Source organism: Dendropsophus ebraccatus, chromosome 4, assembly GCF_027789765.1.
Source record: "Dendropsophus ebraccatus isolate aDenEbr1 chromosome 4, aDenEbr1.pat, whole genome shotgun sequence".
Lineage (NCBI taxonomy): Eukaryota > Metazoa > Chordata > Amphibia > Anura > Hylidae > Dendropsophus > Dendropsophus ebraccatus.
In genome coordinates, this window is record NC_091457.1 from 114,296,713 (window position 1) to 114,322,286 (window position 25,574).

The 25,574-nt window shown below is 44.0% G+C and overlaps 2 protein-coding genes across 2 annotated transcripts in view; one reads left to right on the forward strand and one right to left on the reverse strand.

Moving 5' to 3' along the window:
• Positions 1-86: 86 nt before the first annotated feature.
• On the reverse strand, positions 87-14,319 carry DALRD3 (DALR anticodon binding domain containing 3). The gene is made up of 13 exons (XM_069966778.1): positions 14,095-14,319; positions 12,981-13,285; positions 11,915-12,186; positions 10,655-10,713; positions 10,426-10,542; positions 7,625-7,695; positions 6,226-6,284; positions 5,365-5,447; positions 4,349-4,472; positions 4,209-4,267; positions 1,908-2,021; positions 1,057-1,125; positions 87-969 (listed from the first exon to the last, which is right to left on the reverse strand). The coding sequence occupies exons 1-13, from the start codon at positions 14,296-14,298 to the stop codon at positions 850-852; spliced, it is 1,656 nt and encodes a 551-aa protein (XP_069822879.1). The 5' UTR covers positions 14,299-14,319; the 3' UTR covers positions 87-849.
• Positions 14,267-25,574, forward strand: part of NDUFAF3 (NADH:ubiquinone oxidoreductase complex assembly factor 3) — a 64,224-nt gene continuing 52,916 nt past the window's right edge. The window contains exon 1 of the mRNA XM_069966781.1: positions 14,267-14,384. Coding sequence (XP_069822882.1) covers positions 14,282-14,384 — 103 coding nt within the window. The 5' untranslated portion in view covers positions 14,267-14,281. The remainder of the gene's footprint in view (positions 14,385-25,574) is intronic.

Below are 25,574 nucleotides of genomic sequence, written 5' to 3' on the forward strand. Positions count from 1 at the left end.
CCGTGACCTGACCGGATCAGGAAGCGGGATCAGGTGAGTATAGGGGGCTGTAACGGGGGGTCGGGAGCCTGTCACCCCGGCACAGGGGGTGACAGGTCTCCTTTAAATCACACCTCAAAGTGGACCTGTCAGCAGGAAAATGGGCATGTAAACAAGACCATAGCTAGATAGTGTTATTCATCATGGTTCTGGACATACCTTTTTTTTTATCTCCATAGTCTTTTTCAGCCCCAAGATACCTACATGAGGCTCAAAAGCGATGTTCCCCCTGTAAAAAATTAGGTAAGTACTGCACATTTTTGTTTTATCAAGCAGCTGTCAGTCAATTAGAGAAGTAGATGCAAGTGAGTACAGAGGCAGTTAATAAGAAGACATGGGTTAGACTTAACTGGGCACTTGCTGTGCAGGGGGACACCCCCTGGGCTTGAGTTCCATTTGCATATTTACAAATGGGCTCATATTTCTTTGGTATGCCTAGAATCCTATCTAGCCATGGTCTTATTTTGGCCCATGTTTTCCCACTGACAGGTCCACTTTAAGGTGTTTAGACATTAGCTGTTTGAAATGCCCCAGGTGAATGGAGGAGTAACATAAAGGTCTGCCATGTTGATCAGGTACGACTTGGAGTAAACAAAAGGATTGGGCAATGAAGAAATGATACAAGGAATACGGTGTTACCCTCTCCTATTTTCTGGATAAAGGTTATAACCACTTGTGTTGACTGTGATTTAATCCTTTTTTTTCTTCAATGCAACCTAGTTACATCAATTAATATACATATACACAGACTGGTGTTATGACCACTCATAGTTCCATCATTCCCATGTCACAGGATCCTCCAAAGATGGTTTATATCTGAGTCAATGGCAAAATGTGCAGTGTCTTCAATGCAGAATGCAGAACACTCTGAATGGCTTTCATTAACTGCAAGCGAGCAAACATCTGACTGAAGAGATGGGGCAATGGCTCCTGCAGAATTCACAAAACACATGTGTAGATGGAGATTTTGAAAAAAACAAAACAAAACACAATCTCTTTAGAACACTATTTACTCACGCCAAGAATATGCACTCTGTTGTAGTAACAGCTGAAGTCCATACTGAGGTTGACGAGGAATTTACATACCTGAAATAAAACCTGTATAGTCAATGTAAAGTATAAATACAATGGATTCTACAATAGGAAGGTCAAAAGTAGAATGTGTTCTGCTCATCTATTATCTACCCCGCCACTTACTTTCAGCCTCCATGATTGGGACGTGCAAGAAGCTTTCAGATGTACAACTACAACCCCAACAACAGCTGCAAAGATGCTGTAATGCAGTCTCTAATCTGTGGTTCTCCCACTACTGCAAAAATACAGCTCATAGCATACCCTGGCAATCACAGAAAAAAAGGGTACAGATTGCTCCATTATAGCATCTGTTTCACTCCTGGTTTTGACTAAAGCACTACATGTAAAGGCAGCTTATGTGCATAATTTGCATCCTGCCTAAGCTACCCCATCAATATTACACACATCTCTGAATATTAGACTACTGTGAGTATCTGGACCACTGAAAACTATGTACTGTCTTCAGCTACCTGAATCACAAGTTAACAGGGCAGCCCCTGGTAGCTTCTACCTGTCCAGCCGCACAAATAGGTAGAGATCTATTAATCAAGGCTAGCAGAGGTAGCAGCTGTCGGGGGCCAACCTGATGACTGTTGGTTCGGGCACAACATAACAAACATGCTGCTAAAACAGTAAAGCTCAGTTATACAGAACATACAAAAACAGCAGAGCTGAATTTGTAATTTTAGATAACTGGTGTCAATGAAAGACTCAGTTCTGCTGCATCTGTATGCATTTGGTAGCGTCCAATTTTTCTTCCCTAACATCATAACCCAACCCAGGAGATATCGTACCGCCTCTGTGTTGGCTGTGACCCGGATCCCAGGGGAGGTCATTGACATCTGTGCCGACTGGCGGAGCACCTCTGGGAACATCATGATATAATTAAAGAGAAGAAGCCATTCTCCCTGTATGAGGAAACAGAAGTTGTGAGCTGGCACTTTCATGCCCACATAGGCAACTATCCAAAAAAGTAAAGAAACAAAACCATGACCTTAACTAAAGGGGTTATTGAGGCTTAGAAAAACATAACCACTTTCTTTCAGAAACAGCACCTCTCCTGACCTCAGTTTAGGTGTCGTTTTGCAGCTCAGTTTCATGTCAATGGACAGGAGTGGTGCTGTTTTTGCAAGAAACTAAGGGTACTATTTCATGAAACGATGATCGGCCCGATTCGGCCGATTATCGCTCCGTGTAATAAATACAGCGATCTGCTGATGACAACGATCATCGGCTGATCGTTGATATAGGTTAGAACCTATATTTGTCGGGCGCCGACTGCGCGTCACTACATGTAATAGCGGTGCGCGGCTAGCGACTGACGATATACACTCACCGGCCACTTTATTAGGTACGCCTGTCCAACTGCACGTTACAACTTAATTTCTAATCAGCCAATCACATGGCGGCAACTCAGTGCATTTAGGCATGTAGACATGGTCAAGACAATCTCCTGCAGTTCAAACCGAGCATCAGTATGGGGAAGAAAGGTGATTTGAGTGCCTTTGAACGTGGCATTGTTGTTGGTGCCAGAAGGGCTGGTCTGAGTATTTCAGAAACTGCTGATCTACTGGAATTTTCACGCACAACCATCTCTAGGGTTTACAGAGAATGGTCCGAAAAAGAAAAAACATCCAGTGAGCGGCAGTTCTGTGGGCGGAAATGCCTTGTTGATGCCAGAGGTCAGAGGAGAATGGGCAGACTGGTTCGAGCTGATAGAAAGGCAACAGTGACTCAAATAGCCAACCGTTACAACCAAGGTAGGCAGAAGAGCATCTCTGAACGCACAGTACATCCAACTTTGAGGCAGATGGGCTACAGCAGCAGAAGACCACACCTGGTGGCACTCCTTTCAGCTAAGAACAGTAAACTGAGGCTACAATTTGCACAAGCTCATCGAAATTGGACAGTAGAAGATTGGAAAAACGTTGCCTGGTCTGATGAGTCTCGATTTCTGCTGCGACATTCGGATGGTAGGGTCAGAATTTGGCGTCAACAACATGAAAGCATGGATCCATCCTGCCTTGTATCAACGGTTCAGGCTGGTGGTGGTGGTGGTGTCATGGTGTGGGGAATATTTTCTTGGCACTCTTTGGGCCCCTTGGTACCAATTGAGCATCGTTGCAACGCCACAGCCTATCTGAGTATTGTTGCTGACCATGTCCATCCCTTTATGACCACAATGTACCCAACATCTGATGGCTACTTTCAGCAGGATAATGCGCCATGTCATAAAGCTAGAATCATCTCAGACTGGTTTCTTGAACATGACAATGAGTTCCCTGTACTCAAATGGCCTCCACAGTCACCAGATCTCAATCCAATAGAGCATCTTTGGGATGTGGTGGAACGGGAGATTCGCATCATGGATGTGCAGCCGACAAATCTGCGGCAACTGTGTGATGCCATCATGTCAATATGGACCAAAATCTCTGAGGAATGCTTCCAGCACCTTGTTGAATCTATGCCACGAAGAATTGAGGCAGTTCTGAAGGCAAAAGGGGGTCCAACCCGTTACTAGCATGGTGTACCTAATAAAGTGGCCGGTGAGTGTACTTTACCTATTCACGCTCCAGGGCTGCTCCTGCGGTCCGCTTCTCCCTGGGTCCCGCACGCTCTAGCTTCAGAGCGGCCTGTCAGCTGACAGACTGCTCAGCCAATCACAGGCTGGGCCCGCCGCGGCCCGCGATTGGCTGTCAGCTGACAGTCCGCTCTAAAGCTAGAGCACGCTGGACCCGGGGAGAAGCGGACCACAGGAGCAGCCCTGGAGCGTAGATAGGTAAAGTATATAGTTTAAGCAATGGCTGAAAGGACATTGGTAACGATGTCCTTGCAGCCCTTGTTAAACGATTATCGGGCCGTGTAATAGGCCCAGTAAACGAGCACCGATCTACGCTCGTTTACAGGTATTATCGGGTCCCCATCGGCCCGTGTAATACCACCCTAAATGTGTTTTTTTTTTTTTTATTCCTGGATAATGCCTTTAAACTACTCCTCTGTTGGTCCCTCTATATTGGAAGTCACTTACAGACCAGTAGGACAATTGACATTTTTGGCTTATAAGTGGTCTTATATAATATATAGTGTGCTCTTACCTCTTCGCGTAGACTGGAATAGTTGAGATTATCAGATGGCGGGAACTCTGGATAGCTACCTGAGGAAATGAGAAAATTGTTCACAATCTGGTAAATGGTTGATGTACCTGCTGCCCTAAAGTAGATGATGCATGGTGTACCTTGACAGACAGCGCTGTTATAACTGTCCAACATGGTGGCCAGCCGGGCGCAGTTATACATGACAAATGCTCCACTTTTTGTCCCTTTGGTTGTGATGTTGGCCTCTTCCAAGTTTAGATTCACCTTAATGGAACACAAAAAAATTACAATATATTTGAGATAATCAGGGCAGGCTGGTTATATTGCTATACTTCGAGGATTATAGTTATTTATTTATTGTTTTAAACTGAGACCAGAAAGTCTAAGGTCCCATGCACACATCCAAGGCAATTTTTACAGTCAGGAAATTGTGTTCAGGAAGCCTTTCAGGAGGCTTTGGAAAACCATCAGTATTTCCTGGCCGTAAAAATGGAAAGGAAAAAAACACTGCTCTTCAGCTTGTCTCCCTTCTGGCTCTGCTCGTGTTTCGATGCGTTAGAGTAACAGCGCCCTTTTGTGGCCGAAAATATTATACTGCCTCCTGCCAGAAAACTGTATAACTGGGTAGACAGCCAATGGCTCATTGCCCCGTTAAACACAGTGACACTTTTAACTGTATGTGCTCCTGATTAGGGGTGCTTACAGTTAAAGGGCCAGGCACAGCACCCCACGGCACTTGCCCAGGTGCTGGCGCAGTCCTGGTCTGGCTGGATGCGCATGCAGAGGTGTCTGGAATTAAGGATGTTCCCATAGGGTTCTATGAGGCATCAATGCCAGAATTTCAGAAAAAAATATGGACACCCTTCAGAAAAAAATCTATTTGGATTTCCTGATAAGAAATCCTGATGAATTTTTCTGACGTGTGCATAGGACCTAAGGCTGCAGCAAAGGTGCCTGAGCCACAGTCATACATCTCGTCCCTACACTGTCTTGTCTCTACTGTCTAGCTCTTAAACCAGGTTGATAAATCTCAGCCACTGGTCTCAAAGCTGTGGCTCTCAAAGGCAAAAACTCACAGTATTTCCTGATAACCATAGGATAAGAGGCAAAATAGATATTGCTGAAACAATCAATTAGAAGTGATGGAATACATTACCTGGGAGCGATGAGGAATTGCCATTAACTCAAACTTGATTGCAGCTGAGGTTAAAGAGTTAATTATTTCATCCCAGCTTTCGCCTGGACATAAAGTAATGAGACAAGACATCAGATCACATAACATCTCCCCAACCTAACATAGGATATCAGGAAAGATGACAAAATTGTTTTGTCTGATTTGAGTTGGTGAACTAGTTCTTCCATTGTATTCAATGTGTTGGTGAAGGGCAAATCATCTGTGTATGCTGTTGGACTTTGCTTTTAGACGTCTCTTTGACATCAAAAGTTTTTTTTTTTGTGACTGGCTCTTTCAGCAGTACAGTATATGTTGGACTTCTACATTGTGAGCTTCTCTGTCATGTGCACCCACCATACACCTACGACGGATGCAACTTACATACATACATACATAGGGCCCCATGTTAAAAGAAATATCTTGCGTAGCTCAATTTCCCCAATTTAATGCAGCGAACCCCAATGGATACAAACTAAATAACAGACTTTTGGCCTCCATTAGATAATGGGGCCATTTCCCAGACCTATCCCATCACTTACTGCAGTGTTAAAACAGACAAATTCGCTTTTATTTCAATTTCTCACTCTATTCCCTTTACCCTTTTTCTATGTCTTGATTTAACCTTATACTTTTTGTAAATTTTCTGCTGTGACAATATTCTGGGAAGTTAGTAGCTAGACCAGAATATTACAGTCCTTACGTATCCAGCAGACAGTAGATGAATGGGTAACACAATCGTGTGTATAATACTACATGCTCTGTGACTCTAGGTCATGACATGTGAACATCTTTATATTGATTTACTAAAGTAACTAGGGAAAAAAAAATTACATAATCTACAACCTTGAACATTTTCCCCGTATTTCATAACTGAGGCTTCTAGCATCTGAGATTTCCGGAGCCTGTGGAAGAAGCACACAGAGGAATAAGAAAGAAATTGGATATCCTCATACAGGCAAATACAGCAATGGCGGCACATCCTGATATATGTAACTGTGGTGTCCCACCACAGGTGTTTTTTCTCTCTCCTGTGCACCTGTCCAAACGCCTTTTCCTTCAGGTTAAAGTGGTGATGAGGTATTCTGAGGTTTCACCACTAGGTGTCAGTATTTTTGTATGTGTGTATGAATTGCACAGCTGAAGTCAGTATTGGGTTAATGTTTCTGTTGTACCATGTGTTTGTGCTAACCTACCACAAGGTGCTCTTTTCTTCTAACTTAAAGAGTCACTGTCGTATTTTTTTTTTTTGCAGAAATCAATAGTCCAGGCGATTTTAAGAAACTTTGTAATTGGGTTTATTAGCCAAATCTGCCATTATCTGCATGTAAAAAGCCTTTTCCCAGGACCCCCCCTCCTTCCTCTTTTTCATCCACTCTGAAAAATCTGAAAATTGTGACTTGTTGCAGGAGACGTACCCTGTCTGTTCTAGGGAGAGGGGAGGGGGGAGGAGGAAGGAGGGAGTTAGCGGGCAGCAGAAAGCAGATAACAGAGGATTACAGGCACGGAGCTGGGTGACAGCTGTAATCTGAGCTCAGACAGGTCACTGGTGATGGTCAGAACAGATATCCCGTGAGGGATTTGTAGATTAACTCTTTGTTGTCCTGTTTTGGTCTTTTCTTTAGCTCTCTCCATAGGAGAACAATGAAGACAGGGGGGAGAGCTTCAAACTGCTTTTTCATGATAAAAATGCATTTTTCGGATAATAAACCCAATTACAAAGTTTCTTAAAATCGCCTGGACTATTGATTTCTGCAAAAAAAAATTTCACGACAGTGACACTTTAACATCTCCCTTCTTTCTGCTGCACACACTCATCCACACCACTCACAGAGAGGCACACTGTAGGCCCCTGTAAGAGGGGTTTCACTGGTGGAGGAAGTGCAGTTCTAGACAGATTCTTAGAGAGGAAAGACACAAATCCTACTGTTCCTGCTGTAGTTAAGCCAGGGCCTGGCTGATGTTAGCTGATGTAGTTCAGAGTAGTCTAGTCTAGACACCACAGTGTATAGATGCAGCAAGAGACAACCAGTTCTTTCACAACTACTACTATACAGTGCTACTGGACACACCTGTGTGCTGGACAAGCACTGGCGTCGGGACACTAACACTTTTGGCTAAGCTGACACCATAACAATAAATGACGTGTAAGTGCCAACTTTCTAAAGTCAGGAAAACAGCTCCCCTTCCCCTGATGCATATGTGCTGTTAATACTCTCCATACAGATATCCAAGAAGCACTTACTGAAAGTATTTAGAGCAAGAGATGGGTGATGTGGAGCTGAGAACCTTCACTGGTCCACATATCAGATGCTTCTGCAAAACAAGCAACAGATAAAAGTTAATCGTCCTAGTGCCGACCCTAATAGCTGAACAGTTAGCCAATAAATCTCTATGGAATCTGCATTTTTTGTGGATGTTATGGGTCTATTAGCCATACTGTCCCCCCCAAAATACAGATCACCTTAATGTTTTACCTTCCCAATTTCTGCAGATCTGGATGCACTACGAATGAATTTTTTGTGCATTGCTGACATGATATACAGTCCTAAAAAATCACTGAATATGGCCTTAAGCTAATATCACCCTTTATTGAGTATCCTCTGTCCTACTGCTGCAATGTAAGGCATTGGGATGGGTATTAAAGCAGCCTGAACCTCTGATATAACAAGACATAGAATTCAGACTCCTTTCACAGACCTCTGCCAAACAGTAAAGCTGATAACCCCTTTATTAAGTCACTGTAATGCATGGGGCATGCCAACAGCCGGCCAAAACTGCACCTTGTTCACATGTAACATCCAAGGACATAAGAGCAAGGTGCTACCAAGGTGTTGTGCTTATGGCGGTGAGAAGCCCAGTACTGGAGTACACTTACTATAGGAAAACAGAATGACAGTCAGTTTGGATGAACCTTTATTCTCCACTGAACTCATAGTAGATGCAGCAACATATGAGCCTATGGTAGATAGATCCTACATACAACATTTCCAGTGTACAGTGGTACCTTGGTTTAAGAATAACGTGGATTGAGAGTGTTTTGCAAGAAGAGCTCACAGTTTTTTAAAATTGTGCATTGGTTTAAGAGAATTGCTTTGATTTAAAAGCTCCCTGTACTGGGTAGGAGAGTGAGTGAGTGGCATGGTCTGCATTGGTGATCTACAGCACTGTACTCTGACCCAGGCAGTCTGCCTTACCTTCCTAATGATGTCAGATCCACTTCAGGCTGGGGCTTGCATCAGGGGACAGGACTTTCGAGGTAATCTCTTCATAGCTGTTCTGCAGTTCCATCCTGTATCTACAAACTGCTGCTGTTTTTTCAGGTTTATGCCCTTACTATACATTATACTCCACATGCTTATTGCTATACTGTATAGTAATTTATAATATCACATATTCAGCTGGTTCGAATTATGCTCATAATCCAAGGCACCACTGTATGTTTAGAAGCTTCCTACTGTAAAAGGAATTCTGGTAATATAAGGAAACATTATACACATCTTATACAATATGCAGAGTGCATTCACTGATCCGCCATACTTTTATACAGGACTGCACCTGAGGCTGCATTCCCACGTCCCGTGTTCCTGATGGAACACGGACGTAGAATGCCAGTACCAGAGTCCCCCCGCACCCGGACAGCATCTGTAATTAGATGCTGGGAGCGGGGGAACTGTATTCATAAGCGCCGCGCTGTAGTAACAGCACTGTGCGGCTGCTTCATTACAGCGCGGCGCTTATGAATACAGTCTCCCCCGCTCCCAGCATCTAATTACAGATGCTGTCCAGGTGCGGGGGGACTCTGGTACTGGCATTCTACGTCCTTGTTCCGTCAGGAACACGGAACGTGGGAATGCTGCCTGACTCAGGAAACTGAGCCCCTGTAATCTCAGAGACTGATCAGGAGATATAACTGCAGGAAGTGTCTCATCCTGCAGCTCATATTAACCCTGTGTATCCAGACTAATGTCAGACCTTCTAGGTCTAATGTCAATACTGTACACTGTTGTAGACCAGTTCTTCCTGTGGCTAGCCAGCTGCCGAGGAATATCACCCCCAGGATGACAGTTACTAACATAACTATTACATCTAGAGATGAGCGAACCAGGTTCGGGTTAGAGTCGATCCGAACCCGAAGGTTCGGCATTTGATTAGCGGTGGCTGCTGAACTTGGATAAAGCTCTAAGGTTGTCTGGAAAACATAGATACAGTCAATGACTATATCCATGATTTCCACATAACCTTAGGGCTTTATCCAACTTCAGCAGCCACCGCTAATCAAATGCCGAAAGTTCGGGTTCGGATCGACTCAAGCATGCTCCAGGTTCGCTCATCTCTAATGAGATGCACTTGTTGCATTTTTTCACCAATGCGTCAATCGGATTGAAAATAAAACTGCAAATGGGAAGTAAATATAATATACTTCAGGCATCAACATATTACCTGAAGCAAGGACTTAAAAGTACATAGCAAAAGAAAGTCCTGTTCTCATGGATTATATTATCATATATGACTAGCATATCGCTACAGCATGCCATTCCTCTAGCATCAGTGCGGTTCTGACCTTTGGGACCCCCACCAATTGTAAGAATGAAGGGGGGACAGCCACTCTGAGCTTGTCTCAGCACAGCTGCACTCACTTAAATAGCATTGTGCTGCGGCCATCTGGATATGCAACAGCAAAACAGTAAAGAGGGTGCAGCCACCGGGTCCTCTTCATTCTCACCACTGGTAGGAGTCTTAGAGGTGGACCCTTATCAGTCATAAAGAGATGGCATCTGTTAGCCATGGCTACATATGTCATCACTTCATGAGCTGGAAATACCCTTCTAAGGGGAATTTGGAGCTGGCTCTATTGGGCGCCCTTTACATGGCACTGGCACTTGTAAAGCATACATATGGGGTAACTATGACTGAAACTTATTGGTATTTTGCAGGTGCTTGTAGTAAACTCTTTGCTGTACAAGTGGGAAATCTTTCTCAACATTCATGTGGTGCGTCTTCTGGGGTAATTACTTTTATATTTCAGAAAGTTTTTATTAGTACCTGAGTGACATCTCTGATGCTGGGGACCATCAACCTCCAAAGAAGGTCCAGCTTCTCCTGATAGAACTGTTCTTCACAGTTGACTATATGAATCACGGTACAGGGAGAGGTCTGCTGCTGCAAATGTACATAAATTCCTGTTACAACAATATTCGGAGTTCACAATGTACAACGTCAGTGGATTGTAATATAAACACTGCATCCCTAGAAAGATAAAGTCATTACTTACCACTGTCTCCTGGACTGATTTTTGCAGTCTTGCAATTTGTCTTAGATCATCTTCATTTACTACATAAAGAAACCAGTTACAAATTAAGGTTCTTAAAGTGTGCCTGTTATGCATTTTCAAAATCTAAATCAGCAGTAGAGGTGATATAAGGGTGCGTTCACACGCACAGGATCTGCAGCAGATTCAAAGCAAATCTGCAGCTTTAAATCTGCGCCATCAAATCTGCTACAGATCCTGTACGTGTAAACGCACCCTAAAGCACATTTGCAATTTACATTTATTATTATTTTAGTTCTCATGCTTTAAGCAGAGCTATACTTACTTGTATCCAGGTCCAGTCTCCTGAAGGAAGCTTTATAGTCTTGTGCTTGTTGAGGAAAAGAGACCAAACACACAAAGTCCCGGCCAGTATGGAGAGTCACGACTCAATGCGTCCATCACACATCACATGACTGCCTTCTCTGTGCGCAGACGACAAGGACTTCCTATGTTTAGTCTCTTTTTTGAAAAATAATGCAAATTGATCATTTGCTTTATATCACACTCCCTGCTGATTTAGATTTTGAAAATTATAACAACAGTGACACTTTAAAATATTTACTGTTAAATTAATATTTACTGTAGTTTTTCCCTTCACTTCTCATTGTGCTTTAGTTGTACAGTGATGCTAAAAACTGAAAGGTTGGGGTTGCAGTACTCTATTATGGCCAGCAGATGTCATCATTGCATAGAGTTCTCTAATGCTGGGTTTACACGTAGCGATAATTCGGCCGATCGTGCGATTACCGATTTCGAAGTAACGATTTTTTTTTTCATAACGATCAGCGTTTAAATGAAATGATATATCGAACGGAAAAATCGTTTTGCCCACGCTTAAGTCTATCTCACACATAGGTTAAATCAAGTGTTCACACGGAACGATCTGCAAATTTTTTGCGAACGACCAACAACGATTTAACAACATGTTCAAAAATCAAAATGAACGATTTATCGCTCGTTGCTTGATCGTTCGCTGCGTTTACACGTACGATTATCATTCGAATTCGATCGTTATCGTGCAAATTCGCACAATAATCGCTCCGTGTAAATGCAGCATAAAGCAGTCAGATTCAATACATACTGCTTAGAAACAGCAACACCTGCAGGCAATAACAGGCTACTGCAACCGATACAGCTGAAACCAAATCATTGATAAATAAATATGAAAGACTGCCGCATACTGGCCCCTGGCTGCAATATGTTGATACAATACAGATTTACCAGGGAAGAAGTCGAGATTTTGGTCATATCCTTGCACGCATAAGTTTTGCTTCTCTGCCAAACTTTTAAGTTGCACGCTGATTGCACCCGGAGATTGACTGGAGCCTTTTTCTCCGCTGTTTAAACTACAGTCTCTTAGGAAGTCCTTAAAACTTGAAACAGTCTCTTCTAGAGATGATGCATCAACTGAACAAGGCCAAGAGATGCCCAGGTGACTCAAGAATTCTTCCACCTCCTTGCAGAGCAACGTGGGAACCAGACATACTTGTTTTCTAATCAAGTGAAAAAAATAAATGATTATATTTATACAGGGTTGGTAAATATATGCAACAATGATTTTCTCATCAGTTCTTAAATAAAAACCTATGCAAATCACTGTTGGTGTGCTTCAGATATGACTCTAATACAGCTCTAAGAAAAATGTTTCAACTTCTTTTAACATGTTTTACCAGTGGAAACCATGTGGCTAATAATTGTATTGTTTCTACCCTATTTTTAGACATGTTGTCTATTTTTTTTAGCATTTTCTTGGTACGGACAATGGCCGTCGTTGCATTGAAATCAACGCACAACAGCCGCAAATAATAGACATGTCAATTATTTCCACAGCCGTTGTTTGCATTGACTTAATTGCAACACATTTCTTTATGACAACAATGGACATTGTTTTAATATAAAAATATGTTGTGTGAACATTGCCTAAAACAGCTGTTTATTGGGGCAGAAAATGCTCCAAAATACTGTGTCACAGTCTCATAGCTAAACAGTGTAGTTGCAAACTGATTTGAGTGCTGTGAGCTGGATATATAGCGTACTTATGAGATCCGGGTTTCCCCTTGACCCAACACCTCTGCCCTCCCTATGCATAGTAAAGCTGTGTTCACACATTGCATTTTATTCCTGGTATTTTTGCATTTTTAATTAACTATGGCAAAAATTTCAAAATTCTACTGGGAAAAGGGCATCATGTGAACACAGCCTAGTTGTGCACTCATTCACACAGCCTGTGGCTCTTATATAATTCTCAGACACAAGCTGTCATGGCATGCTAGGATAGGGGACTGACCCTGTCAATGTAAGAACTTCTGCCAGGTGATCAGCTATCAGTGCGGCCCTCAGATGACTCAGTCTCAGCATGTCCAGGCTCCTGCAGCCATGCAGTGGAGCGCAGTTCAGGATGACAATGTCCTGTCCATTGTCTACAGAGGGAAGAGGTTTCATATATGGAGTGAAGTCTTTCAGCACGCGATGGAAAACTACAGGTCTGTCCAGCTGAATGACAAGGCCGGCTTCAGCCTGCAGACATTTCTTCACTGGGGGGAGGCCTGAGGCGTCCACGGACATCAGTTTTTCTATAAGGTCTGCTGGAACCTGGAAAATCCAAACGAAACAGCTCAGTTTAGACGGTATCACATAATACAGGCTTAGATACACTGGGTCAGCAGATAATATCATGTGTGACAGGCTCAAAATATAGCAGCTGAGCTGTAGATGGTATCACATATCATAGGTTGAGATACAACGGCTCAGCAGTAGACAGGCTTAGATACAGCAGATCAACAATAGACAGTGTACCATATGATAGGCTTAGATACAGCAGATCAACAATAGACAGTGTACCATATGATAGGCTTAGATACAGCAGATCAACAATAGACAGTGTACCATATGATAGGCTTAGATACAGCAGATCAACAATAGAATGTACCATATGATAGGCTTAGATACAGCAGATCAACAATAGAATGTACCATATGATAGGCTTAGATACAGCAGATCAACAATAGACAGTGCGCCATATGATAGGCTTAGATACAGCAGATCAACAATAGAATGTACCATATGATAGGCTTAGATACAGCAGATCAACAATAGACAGTGTACCATATGATAGGCTTAGATACAGCAGATCAACAATAGAGAACCATATGATAGGCTTAGATACTGCAGGTTAGCAGTAGACAGTATCACATATGATGGGCTTAGATACTGCGGCTTAGGCAGTATCACATATGATAGGCTTAGATACATCAGTGCAAGACATAACAGGCATAGATACCAATTCATCATTCCTTATGCTGGATACAGTACAACAGTCCACAATATAAGCTATGAGATTTGTGGTGCTGTGTGGTTCCCAGCATAGGCAGCATATAGCAGAAGCAATGTTGGGCACGTACCTCTCCATCCGGGAAGCTTTTCTTCAGCGCTCCTCTGGGCACCAAGAAGTCTCTGCTCCGCAGGTTCTTCTGGCTGCTTTCTTTGAACCATACAGTAGAGGGCGCACAGGAGCCCTCCAGCGCATTACCCAGTACCCGCAGAGCCTCGGATACCCACACTGGTCCGGCTCCGCAGGGCTCAGTGTCCATGTCGGAATGTGACATCACGGAACCTTCTTGTTTTGTTTCGTTGTCAGACGGAAGAAAATATCTGTGGAACCACAGGCGACCTTTTGCCGGATGTGACGTCAGTAAGTGGCGTGTGTGTTAAGTAGCCATTATGGTTATGGTTTCACTAAAACTCACTGAATAATGCCTATACTGGGGGCATGTGAGAGTGCTTGTGTGTATGGAATCACAGGTGCCCTGCACATACGTATGTCACTGCATTTGGTATAAAGCTGGGCTCTACAATGTTCTTAAAGGGGGTTATTAGAGTTATCCTCTATGTGCAGTATAGGGTATATTTGGATGATTGGTGGGGGTCTGGCAGCTGGGACACCAATTAAGTGAACTGACTTTAATGGTCCCTTCACACGGAGCGATTATCGTTTAAATTTTCGCGATAACAATCGCGCTTGAGTGATAATCGGCTTGTGTAAACAGCGTACGATCAAGCTACGAGCGATAAATCGTTCATCGTGATCTTTCTACATGTTCTAAAATCGTCGTGGTCATTCCCTGAAAATTAGCAGATCGCTTTGTCTAAACAGTGTTTCAAAGATTCACCCTATGTGTGAATCCTAAAACGATCGCAATAACGTTTTTTTCAAACGATTTGTCATTCAGTCTAATCGCTGATCGTTATAAAAAACACATTGTTACTTCGAAATCGTTAATTGTTCGATTGGGCAGATTATTGCTTAGTGTAAAGGGACCGTAAGTAGATGGAGCAGTAGCATGCATGCAAAGTTATATAGTCTTGTCAGCCTCCTGGTAATGTCCTATTATACTCACCGGCTGGTCCCCCAGTGGTTGCATCGGGCAGTGGCGAACCTGGTCAAGTGCTAGCGCCTATTACGTTCAATATAAATCATCTTCTTGAGCTGCGCAAACAGTGCACCCAGTCAGCTGGTGACAACATTTGGGTCGTTAACCTTTTAGTGACTGCCAATACACCTTTTACAGCGGTCACTAATGGGCCTTTTGCTGACCTATACAGTGCAGTGAGAATAAGTTGATGCAGGGCTCCCACTCCGGGATCGCTGGTAAATCAACCCATTCCATGCTGTGTTCAAATGATGGTTATTGCATGGCTTGATGGTTATGGCGTTAAGTGTCCATGACATGTAGGCATCTTCTGAAGGCCCCCAGGCCTGCCATGTCTCTATACAGCTATTATTGCCTGTCAGCATACAGCGCACTACACCACAGTAGTAGTGCAGTGTAAGGCCCCATTCACACGTCCGTGTCAGTTTTTACTGTCAGGAAATCCTGATCAGGAGACCTCAAATGTCATCAGGATAGTATCAGGATTTCCTGACAGTAATCCGTTTTTACCATCAGGAAACCATCAGGAAAAACCTTCAGGATTTCCTGATGAGAAAAAAAAAAATAGTTCTTAATATGGTCTAGTATGGCAACATAAGGGATGATGGGAGTTGTACTTCTGCAACCTGGATGGCCACAGGCTGCAGAACTACAACTCCCATCATGGCCTGTCAGCAGAGGCATGGTGGGAGTTGTACTTCTGCAACCTGGATGGCCACAGGCAGCAGAAGTACAACTCCCATCATGGCCTGTCAGCAGAGGCATGATGGGAGTTGTACTTCTGCAACCTGGATGGCCACAGGCAGCAGAAGTACAACTCCCATCATGGCCTGTCAGCAGAGGCATGATGAGAGTTGTACTTCTGCAACCTGGATGGCCACAGGCAGCAGAAGTACAACTCCCATCATGGCCTGTCAGCAGAGGCATGATGGGAGTTGTACTTCTGCAACCTGGATGGCCACAGGCAGCAGAACTACAACTCCCATCATGGCCTGTCAGCAGAGGCATGGTGGGAGTTGTACTTCTGCAACCTGGATGGCCACAGGCAGCAGAAGTACAACTCCCATCATGGCCTGTCAGCAGAGGCATGATGGGAGTTGTACTTCTGCAACCTGGATGGCCACAGGCAGCAGGAGTACAACTCCCATCATGGCCTGCATGATGGGAGTTTTAGTTCGGGGGGGGGATGTTGTATCTCACCTGTCGGCGGCGACTGGTGGTGAGTCCCGGGCGGGCCGGCGGAGATGCAGAGAAGAGTGGCGAGCTGGGTGATCGGGCGGCTGCTGTCCGGTCCGGCGGTGCAGCGAAGAGTGGTGAGTCCCGGGGGGGGGGGAGAGTTGGGGGGGGGGGGGGGGGGGGAGAGTTGGGGGGGGGGGGGCGCTGGCGTTGTGCGTACGGGCAATCCGGCGGCTGCGGTCCGGGGGAGGGGGGGGTTGGCTGCATGCTGTCCGTGGGAGGGGGGGAAGCTGTCCGGTCCGGGGGGGGGGGAGGGGGGTTGGTGCATGCTGTCCGGTCCGGGGGGGGGGGGGGGGGGTGCGGGGGTTTGTAAGCTGTCCGGTCCGGGGGAGGGGGGGTGCGGGGGTTGGAAGCTGTCCGGTCCGGGGGGGGGGGGGGGGGTGCGGGGGTTGGAAGCTGTCCGGTCCGGGGGGAGGGGGCGGAGTTGGTGGAAGCTGTCCGGGGGCGGGGGTCGTGGCGCCGGGAGGGAGGCCTGTGCTGCCGCTGCCTGTGCGGTGGGGACGTAGGGGTGCCAGTGGCTGCGGGGGCCGGCCGGCTCTCACTTATCCGGAATCACGGGCACTTTCCTGATGTACTTCATGAAAGTGCCCGTGTTTCCGCCGCTCCCATAGACTTCTATGGGAGCGTCCGGGCCGGAATTCCGGATAAAAATAGGACATGTCCTATTTTTTCCGGATCTATTTTCCGGAACGGACACCCTTCCGGAGAAATCCGGAAGGGTGTCCGTGACTAATTAAAGTGTATGGGTCCGGAAATCCGTCCGGATTTCCTGATAGGAAATCCGGATGGTTTTTCCGGACGTGTGAAGGGGGCCTTATGTATACCCCCCTAAATAATAAAATGACATGTATTCTCTATACAAAATTGTTATATAAAATATAAATTTTGTTTTAAAAAACTGTACATACAGTATTTGGTATTGTTGCATCCGTAACAACCCAAGCTATAAAATTGCTTATAAAGCACAGTGCCTGTCCATCTTGGTAAAAAAACAAACAAAATAAAGCTAAAAAAAAGTCGTATATAAAGAAGAAATGGTATCAATAAAACTATACATTTTCTCACCAGCTCCATCATGAGAAAAGTAAGAAAGCTATCGAGCATGGAATGTGACAACAGTCTTTGTTGTTGTTTTTTTAAGTGAGTAGTTCTTTTTATTGTGCCATCATGGTAATTTGGTATCATTGTAATCGTAATTACCGTGACCCAAAAAATATATTATGTTATTTTTACCCCACGCTGAATAGTGCAAAATTATTATGCAAAAAAAATAAATGAATGACAGCAAAAAAGGCTAATAATAGTTAATCAGTAGCTTTAATTAAATGTAAAACAGAGTTTTAGGCTATGTACACACAATGTAATAATCGCAGTTGTCATTTGAAGCTAAACCACGCACCCTCAGGCTATGTTCACACAACGTATATTTTCATAACGAGAATATACGTTGCATTGCTGTCTATGGGATCCTGGCCAGAGCGTATACACTTATGGTGCATTTACACAGGCAGATTTATCTGACAGATTTTTGAAGCCAAAGCCAGGAACAGACCATAAACAGGGAACGGGTCATAAAGAAGATTTCTCCTCTTTTCAAATCCATTCCTGGCTTTGGCTTCCAAAATCTGTCAGATAAATCTGCCTGTGTAAATGCACCATTAGTATACGCTCTGGCCGGGATCCCTAGCGGTGCCGCAAACAAATGACATATCAGTTTTCTGCCGCCGCTATTCATTGAATAGCGGCCGTAGAAAACCCTGTTAGTGCACACTGTGGAGCAAGCGGCTGCGGCCGCTAGCTCCATAGTGTGCTGCAGGGAGTTCTGATGCGAGTGTGCACGGATGCGCCCGCATCAGAACTCTGTGACCATAAAGATCATCTGGCAGGTACTGCAGTACCGGCCAGGATGATCTTTTCAGAGACCGGCTATTCCGTGACATGAACATAGTCTTATTGTAAAACAACGGCTGTTATTAATGATCGTGAACATTAATAACGGCGGTGGTTTTGCAACAACTGACGTTGTTTGTGTGTGAACATAGCCTTATAATACGATTCTGTCACGATTTCATTTTAGGGATTGCTATGTTTTCATGTGTTAGGTTCAGAAGAATTGTTGGCTGCTATATTAGAGTCTATCACTGTATATTGTCTGCTGACGTGAGGTCATGTGGGGACAGTATGCAAAAATGTCTTCTTAAGACCAAGCCCTGTGCAAAGAGATTATACAATTGTTTAGTATAGAGCTATACAGCATCCATACTGCCTGTATACAGAGATATTTTCCCTTAGAAGCAATGCTAGGGGAAAGTACCATAGTGGCCCTGTACAATACCCGGCCATAGTGCTGCCCCAGGCATCTGAACCCCTTAATGACGGAGCCAATTTTTGTTTTTGCTTTTTCGTTTTTTCCTCCTCGTGCTTTAAAGTCCATAGAATTTTTTCCCCTGCAGACCTACATGAGCCCTTATTTTCTTGCACTACCAATTTTACTTTGCAATGGCAGACTTAACTTTTGCATAAAATACGCTGCAAAACCAGAAATAAATTATATGCGTAGTAAAATAAAAAAATTTTTTTTTTCTTATTTGGGTGGGGGCAGGGCCGGATTAAGGAATGGGCACCAGGGGCACGTGCCTCTGGGCACCAGGGGCACGTGTCTCTGGGCCCCCACCACTAAGGGGCACGTGCCTCTGGGCCCCCACCACTAAGGGGCCCCCACCAACCCGAACCCGGAAGCAGAGTTCCAGGTTCCGATTGGTGCATCTATGGCAGGGGTGGGGTGAGGAAACTCCGTCCCGCATCAGGCTCCCGACATCTCCAGCGCTCTCCTGTGTCCGGTTGCCACTATACACAGGAGAGCGCTGTGCCTGTGAGCCAGCGCACGTCTCTTCTCACTGGCAGACTGCGAGCGATGACGTAATTTCATCGCGCGCCGCCTGCCGGGGAAGACTGCAGAAGATGGTAGAGGGCCCGGCCAGCTCTGGAGCGGGGAAAGGTGAGTAGAGTGTTTTTTGTTTGTTTTTACTACAACTACAGCTATCAGCACACCACAGGGGATGGGGGGGGGAATACAGCTATCAGCACACCACAGGGGATTGGGGGGAGGAGAACTACAGCTATCAGCACACCACAGGGGATTTGGGGGGGGGGGGAGAACTACAGCTATCAGCGCTTCACATGGGATTGGGGGGGGGAGAACTACAGCTATCAGCACACCATAGGGGATGGGGGGGGAGAAATACAGCTATCAGCACACCACAGGGGATTCGGGGGAGAACTACAGCTATCAGCACACCACAGGGGATTGGGGGAGGAGAACTACAGCTATCAGCACACCACAGGGGATTGGGGGGAGGAGAACTACAGCAATCAGCACACCACAGGGGATGGGGGGGGAGAGAACTACAGCTATCAGCAAACCACAGGGGATTGGGGGGGGGGAGAACTACAGCATTCAGCACACCACAGGGCATTGGGGGGAGGGGGGAAAACTACAGCTATCAGCACACCACAGGGGATAGCTACATGAGCACCACTAAAGCGTTAATTACAATACTAGGGGCATTGGGGGCGCAAGTACTTTTCCTTGCCCCAGGTGCTGCTAACCCACACACAGCACATCTGCACACAGTATAACATTAACACAGCAGGAACAGAAGATATTATTGCTATATGGAGGCACAGTGGGAGACATTACTACTATATGGGGACATAGGGACTTTATAACTATTTGGGCGCACAACAGGGGAATCCTACATACACAGGCAACTCACATACAGTACTTACTCTACTGGAAATCACACCAAAAAAGTGGAATTACTACTGTTTGAGACCTTATATGTTGGAAAAAAGGAAGTAAGTTGTTGAAAAAGTGCGGAGCCTAAAATGTTTGTCTGGCAGGTTCTGAAGAGACAAATTGTAGCTGGAAGAAATCATCATGGTGGTCTGGGCCAGATGGAGAGGAAAAGGAAAGTGACACCTCAGATCAAAGAAGAAATTACCTGTGAGTCACTGAATGATGTTTTTTTTGTATTTTTTAGCACATTATTCGGTAGGGGTGCCCCGGGGTAAAATAAAAAAAATGTTAGACTATATTGCTCTAAGCCATAATACCCACATTGCTTCTCCCTAGCAAAATCTCCCCACATGTTCAAAAATCTGCCACCGGCCGTGCATCGCTACGTTTAATAGTGATGTGCAAACGATGGCTGATCCAGCCTTATAAAAGGCTCTGTAAGCGTGCGCCAATCTAGCAGAACGACGCTACTTACCCAGTGGGTAAGAACACACAGAAAGTGCTGGGTTCTCACATTGCATTATTATCACAAACACAATGTGAGAACACACCCTGATAGTCATCTCTCATAGAGATCAGTGTAGTATGCATTATACAGCACCAATCAATGAAATCGGTGCTCTATTGGTGCTCTTGCAGCAGTGCAGAGCGGGGTTGCGGCGCGGCCCCCATCTGAACTCCTCTAGCAGCGAGGTGGCGTAAATAAACGCTATCCATCGTTTCCCCAAATTGCAGAAATATTTGTTAACAAGTCAAGGTAATTTGCAGATCAAAATACTTCACTCTTTCTGGACAAATGATCCCCATTGACAGGAGCCAATCCACTTATAAAACCTTTGCTAAATCCACTGCATATTTATGTAGGTTGCAAATCGGCGATAGAAGGTTCGAGAATATGCCTCCAATTATTGCAGCAGATTCTATGATGGATTTTTCCATCATAGAATGGGAGCTGTAAGTGCTGTGTATGTGTGTCAGTGAGTGTACATATGTATTTATGAGTATATATGTATACGTTAGTATGTGTATGTATCTGTGGCTATATATATATATATATATATATATATATATATATATTCTGTAACACTGGTGTATATGTGTGTGTGTGTATGTCAGTAGTGTCTCAAGGGATTGATGGGTTTGCTTCCAAAGATGTTCTGCAGCAGCTTCTATTAATGCTGGGCTCTAATAAGAGAACCCACCACTAAAAGAAAATGCAGCAGATATTATTTCTGGTTCAGTAGTTCTTATTACACTGAGATGATTTCCCTGTATACAGTCTACTCATGGAGTATACATCTGCACTAGTGTAATCACATTACAGTATATATATGTGTGTGTATGTGGTGGTTTACTGTCCTGCTGCCATGCCATGTCTTTTGTTCACGTTACCATGTGGCCAGTCCCTGGGCTCTGCACTGTTGTGCAGTATGAGATTTTATAGTTGCTTTATTCTATTATTATTTTATGGTATTTTCCCCTCTTTAGCCTTTTTTCATAACTGTGTTCAGACAGTCTTCGATTGCAAAGTATTTGCATCAGGGTTACTTTGGAAGGTGTGAAAATGAAGGGATCATGTAAAACATTGCTGTCATTTCTAAACAGTTAATGCATTGTTTTTGTTAAAGTGTTTATCCGAGATGAAAAGTTTATCCCCCTATCAACAGAAGAGAAGTCAGCTGTCCCCCAGAGTGAATAGAGCAGCAATGCAAATGTCCAGCACAAAAGTCTCATAGACAGTGAATGGAACAATGGCCGAGCATGCATGTTTCTAAAAGGACAAATTACCTTGGTTCTCGTGATCCTTGTGGTCAGACCCCCCACTAGACAACTAGTTATCCCGTGTACTATGGATAGGGGATAACTTTTAATCTTGAGATACATTTTAGTCACATTGACAGCTTAATTTATGATCCATTATGGTGACATACAGAAGCAAAATTCAGAAAATTGTATATCCAGCTTCCTGCAGCACCTACAACCCAGCTCCATCACCCTAAAGCTATTGTCTTTAATTTCCTATGCAGATTGGAGTCACAACCAGAATTCAGTTGACATAATCATAATATTTTGCTCCCAGCGTCAGGCGGCTGCTCATGTGATAAGAGTAAAGTTAAGAGATATTTGTTTACCCGGCAGCAAGGGAGAGAAGACTCAATTATCATTCTCCAAACTACTTTATAATATTCTTATATCATTTGCAGTTGCCTCGGCAGGTTGTAACGTTGGTATATAGAGGTTACAAACTTGTTTCCCAAATAATAGAATTAAAGTGATTGTCCCTGCAGGGGAAATGCAGACCTCATTCTGTGACAAACTTGCAGCCCTCTAGCTGTTACAAAACTACAATTCCCATCATACCTGGACCGCCAGAGCTAAAAGCATGATGGAAATTGTAGTTGTGCGAAAACTCGGGGGGGGGGGGGGCACAAGTTTGACGCCCTAATTGGTCTTGTAGACAGGGGTTAGTAATGGTAAGATACCACATTGGGTGGTAGTACACTTTGCACTTTGGAGTATCATTCTTCTCATATGCAGTCTCTTTTCCCAATTGGAGAACTCATTTAGGGCTGCGGCTACACAGTATTTCCCAGACACTTGATACATTTTCTTTTTGTGTGACTGATGAGTCGTAGGGTCAGGCAGTGAAACATGGTGGGTCATGGTTGCGTGACTAGGCATTGCCGTGTAACCCCAGCCTTAAGACCATAATTCTTTGTGTACATGAGGGCCCCTGGGGTTCTGGACAAGCATTCTCAATCTCAGGTACTATGGGCAGACTGGTGTAATATTGAAGACACAAGGTATACAAATTTTAATGATTATTTTATAGCCTCATCCTCAAAGGAAAAGGTTTGTCCCTCTCTTTACATGGCTGTCTGTCTGTCTATATCTATTATAATATGTATTACCAAATTGTCATTGGTTCATTGATATAAACACAGCATGTTATGTTATATTCTTTTTATTTCCAAAAGAAAAAAAAATTGTTCAATTGTTTTAGTTGCATAATACAGAGCAATAAAACTGTTTCATATCCCGGTTAAATGACATTTGGAATTAGTAGTCATGCAGATACATGTAGCCATGCCAGGATGCTGCGCACAGCCAATAGGTGATCTGAGAATTTATGTTCACGCCAGACCAACTTCTGACTGTCTGCAGCAACTGGGCTGATATACAGATATGTACTGTATACATTGTATATTTGTCTGTCAACATAATACACAGTATTAAAGCAGCTATACTCTTGTACATAGGAGGTAGCAGTATTATAGTAATTACTATAATAACTATATTCTTGTAAGTAGGGCACAGTAATATAGTATAATCTTGTTAGGCGGCAGTATTATAGGAGGCAGTATGATTATATTTAGCAATGATATTCAACTTATTTACCAGCATGGAGCAACATCAATTAAGTAATTAAAGAGACTCTGTCAGTAGGATTATGCTGTCCTATCTAAGGGTAACATAAACTAGTGACAGAGAAGCTGAACAGAATGATGTATCACTCACATTGTTCTGTGCAGCTGATCCAGAGATATCCTCCTGAATAACTTGGACAATATTATGTGCATGACCCCAGTAGTCCTGGATTTTCATGAGAAGCAGAAAACTCCGCCCACCAGCTGCTGATTGGCAGTTATCTATCCATGCTGTGTATAGGCACCAAGTGTCAATCAGCAGCTGGAGGTCAGGGGGAGGGGTGTGGCAATAATCCTTTCCTCCTGCATATTAGGAGAACGGCTGAGCAAAGTGATGTAAGTAATACACCGATCTGTTCAGCATTTCTGTCACTAATTTATGCTGCCCTCATTTAAGGCGACATAAACCTAGTCACAGATTCCCTTTAATGAATAAACTTCTGACAGTTGTAAAATGCATCTTATACAGACCTTAGTTTATTATAGTGTATCTTTCTCACACCAGAATGGTGCATTATACATTCAAGCCATCATATTTGGAGTGGAAGAGAGAGCTTTGGAGCGACACGATATTCCCGATGGCGGGTCTGAGCTTGGGCTCAACGGGAGTGATCGTGTCATTCCAGGGCAGAGTCTCTCTAAAGAGGGGATCCATGGGTCTTCAGATGGAAGCTTGATAATCTCAGTCTCTTCTTGGTTCTGTCTGTGTTCTAATATATGCTGCCAGATACTGCGACACAAAGCCATGGCAGGCCTCTGGTGTGAATTCTAGAAAAAAAAGAATGAGTAATTTCAAGAATTTTCTTTTTACTTCTCTCCCCCGGCTTAGGGTACAATTCATGTGTTGTGTGTTAAAGGGGTACTTTGGTGACTCAAGGGGGTTTCTGTATGCCTTTTTCTTTATATATCCACTTTCATTGGTTGCAGGAGTAAGGGCCCTTCTGCTGCCACTAACGTTCATGTCGGGAACTTCAGGGCTGTCTGAACTCTAAAGTTCCCTGTCCCCTGCTTTGATCCAGCATTGCTACACACAGCAATAACAGGCAGCTTTCCCCCAGGTACTGTATATTGTAATGACTATACAGTACAAGGTGGGGGGGGGGGGACTTCCCTTATCAATAGTGCATCACTGGATCAGAGTCCCACATGAACATTGTTGAATAACAGACTGCTGATGTAGAAGCTGATGTACTAATGATGTACTGATGTACTAATAAAAAAGACAATTCTTTTAATGAAGTTATGATACGAAGTAACATAACTTTAATAAGCAATGTTAAATAAAAATGTCACTCTCCAGAGTAGCCCTTTAAAGGGGTTATCCAGTAAAAATCTTTTTCTTTCAAATAAACTGGTTTCAGAAAGTTATATAGATTTGTAATTTACCTCTATTTAAAAATCCCATACTTATCAGCTGCTGTATGCCCTACATGAAATGGTGTTTTTTTTTAGTCTGACACAGTGCTCCCCATAAAAAATCTCCTGCTCTGGACAGTTCCTGTCTCCGTCAGGGGTGGCAGTAGAGAGCACTGTGTCAGACTGAAACTTCCCATAGATAACTATGGGAAGACCTGAGATTTTTAAATAGAAGTAAATTACAAATCTATATAACTTTCTGAAACCAGGTGATTTGAAAGAAAAATATTTTGCCGGAGTACCCCTTTAATGGTTACAAAGGAAGTCCTAGAAGGTTTGGTACTAGTGCTCAAGCCACATAGACCTTAACTGTGCACTGTCATCCCAGTTTTCCTGTTTGCTGTTCCTGGCATCATCAGTTACAGATAGTGTCACTAAGGAGGGGCTTAGTGTCCACTGAGCCCCTTCTCTCCAGTGCTGTTATCCACGCTCCCCTTGTGATAAGGCATGGGAGGGGGGGGTGTCAATGGACTCTAAGCACCCCCTTAATGACACTATAACTGATGGTGCCAATAATAGCACGCTAGGGTCAGTATCACTTCAAGGTGGCCATATCTCCATCTAGTTATCTC

Excerpts from the sequence above, each read along its gene's own strand:
- DALRD3 (XM_069966778.1), bottom strand. The coding sequence starts at position 14,298 with ATGTCACATTCCGACATGGACACTGAGCCCTGCGGAGCCGGACCAGTG. Across the intron at positions 7,696-10,425 it reads GCATCAGAGATGTCACTCAG|AAGCATCTGATATGTGGACC; the intron begins GTACTAATAAAA and ends CTTGTTTTGCAG. Across the intron at positions 5,448-6,225 it reads ATACGGGGAAAATGTTCAAG|GCGAAAGCTGGGATGAAATA; the intron begins GTTGTAGATTAT and ends CTTTATGTCCAG.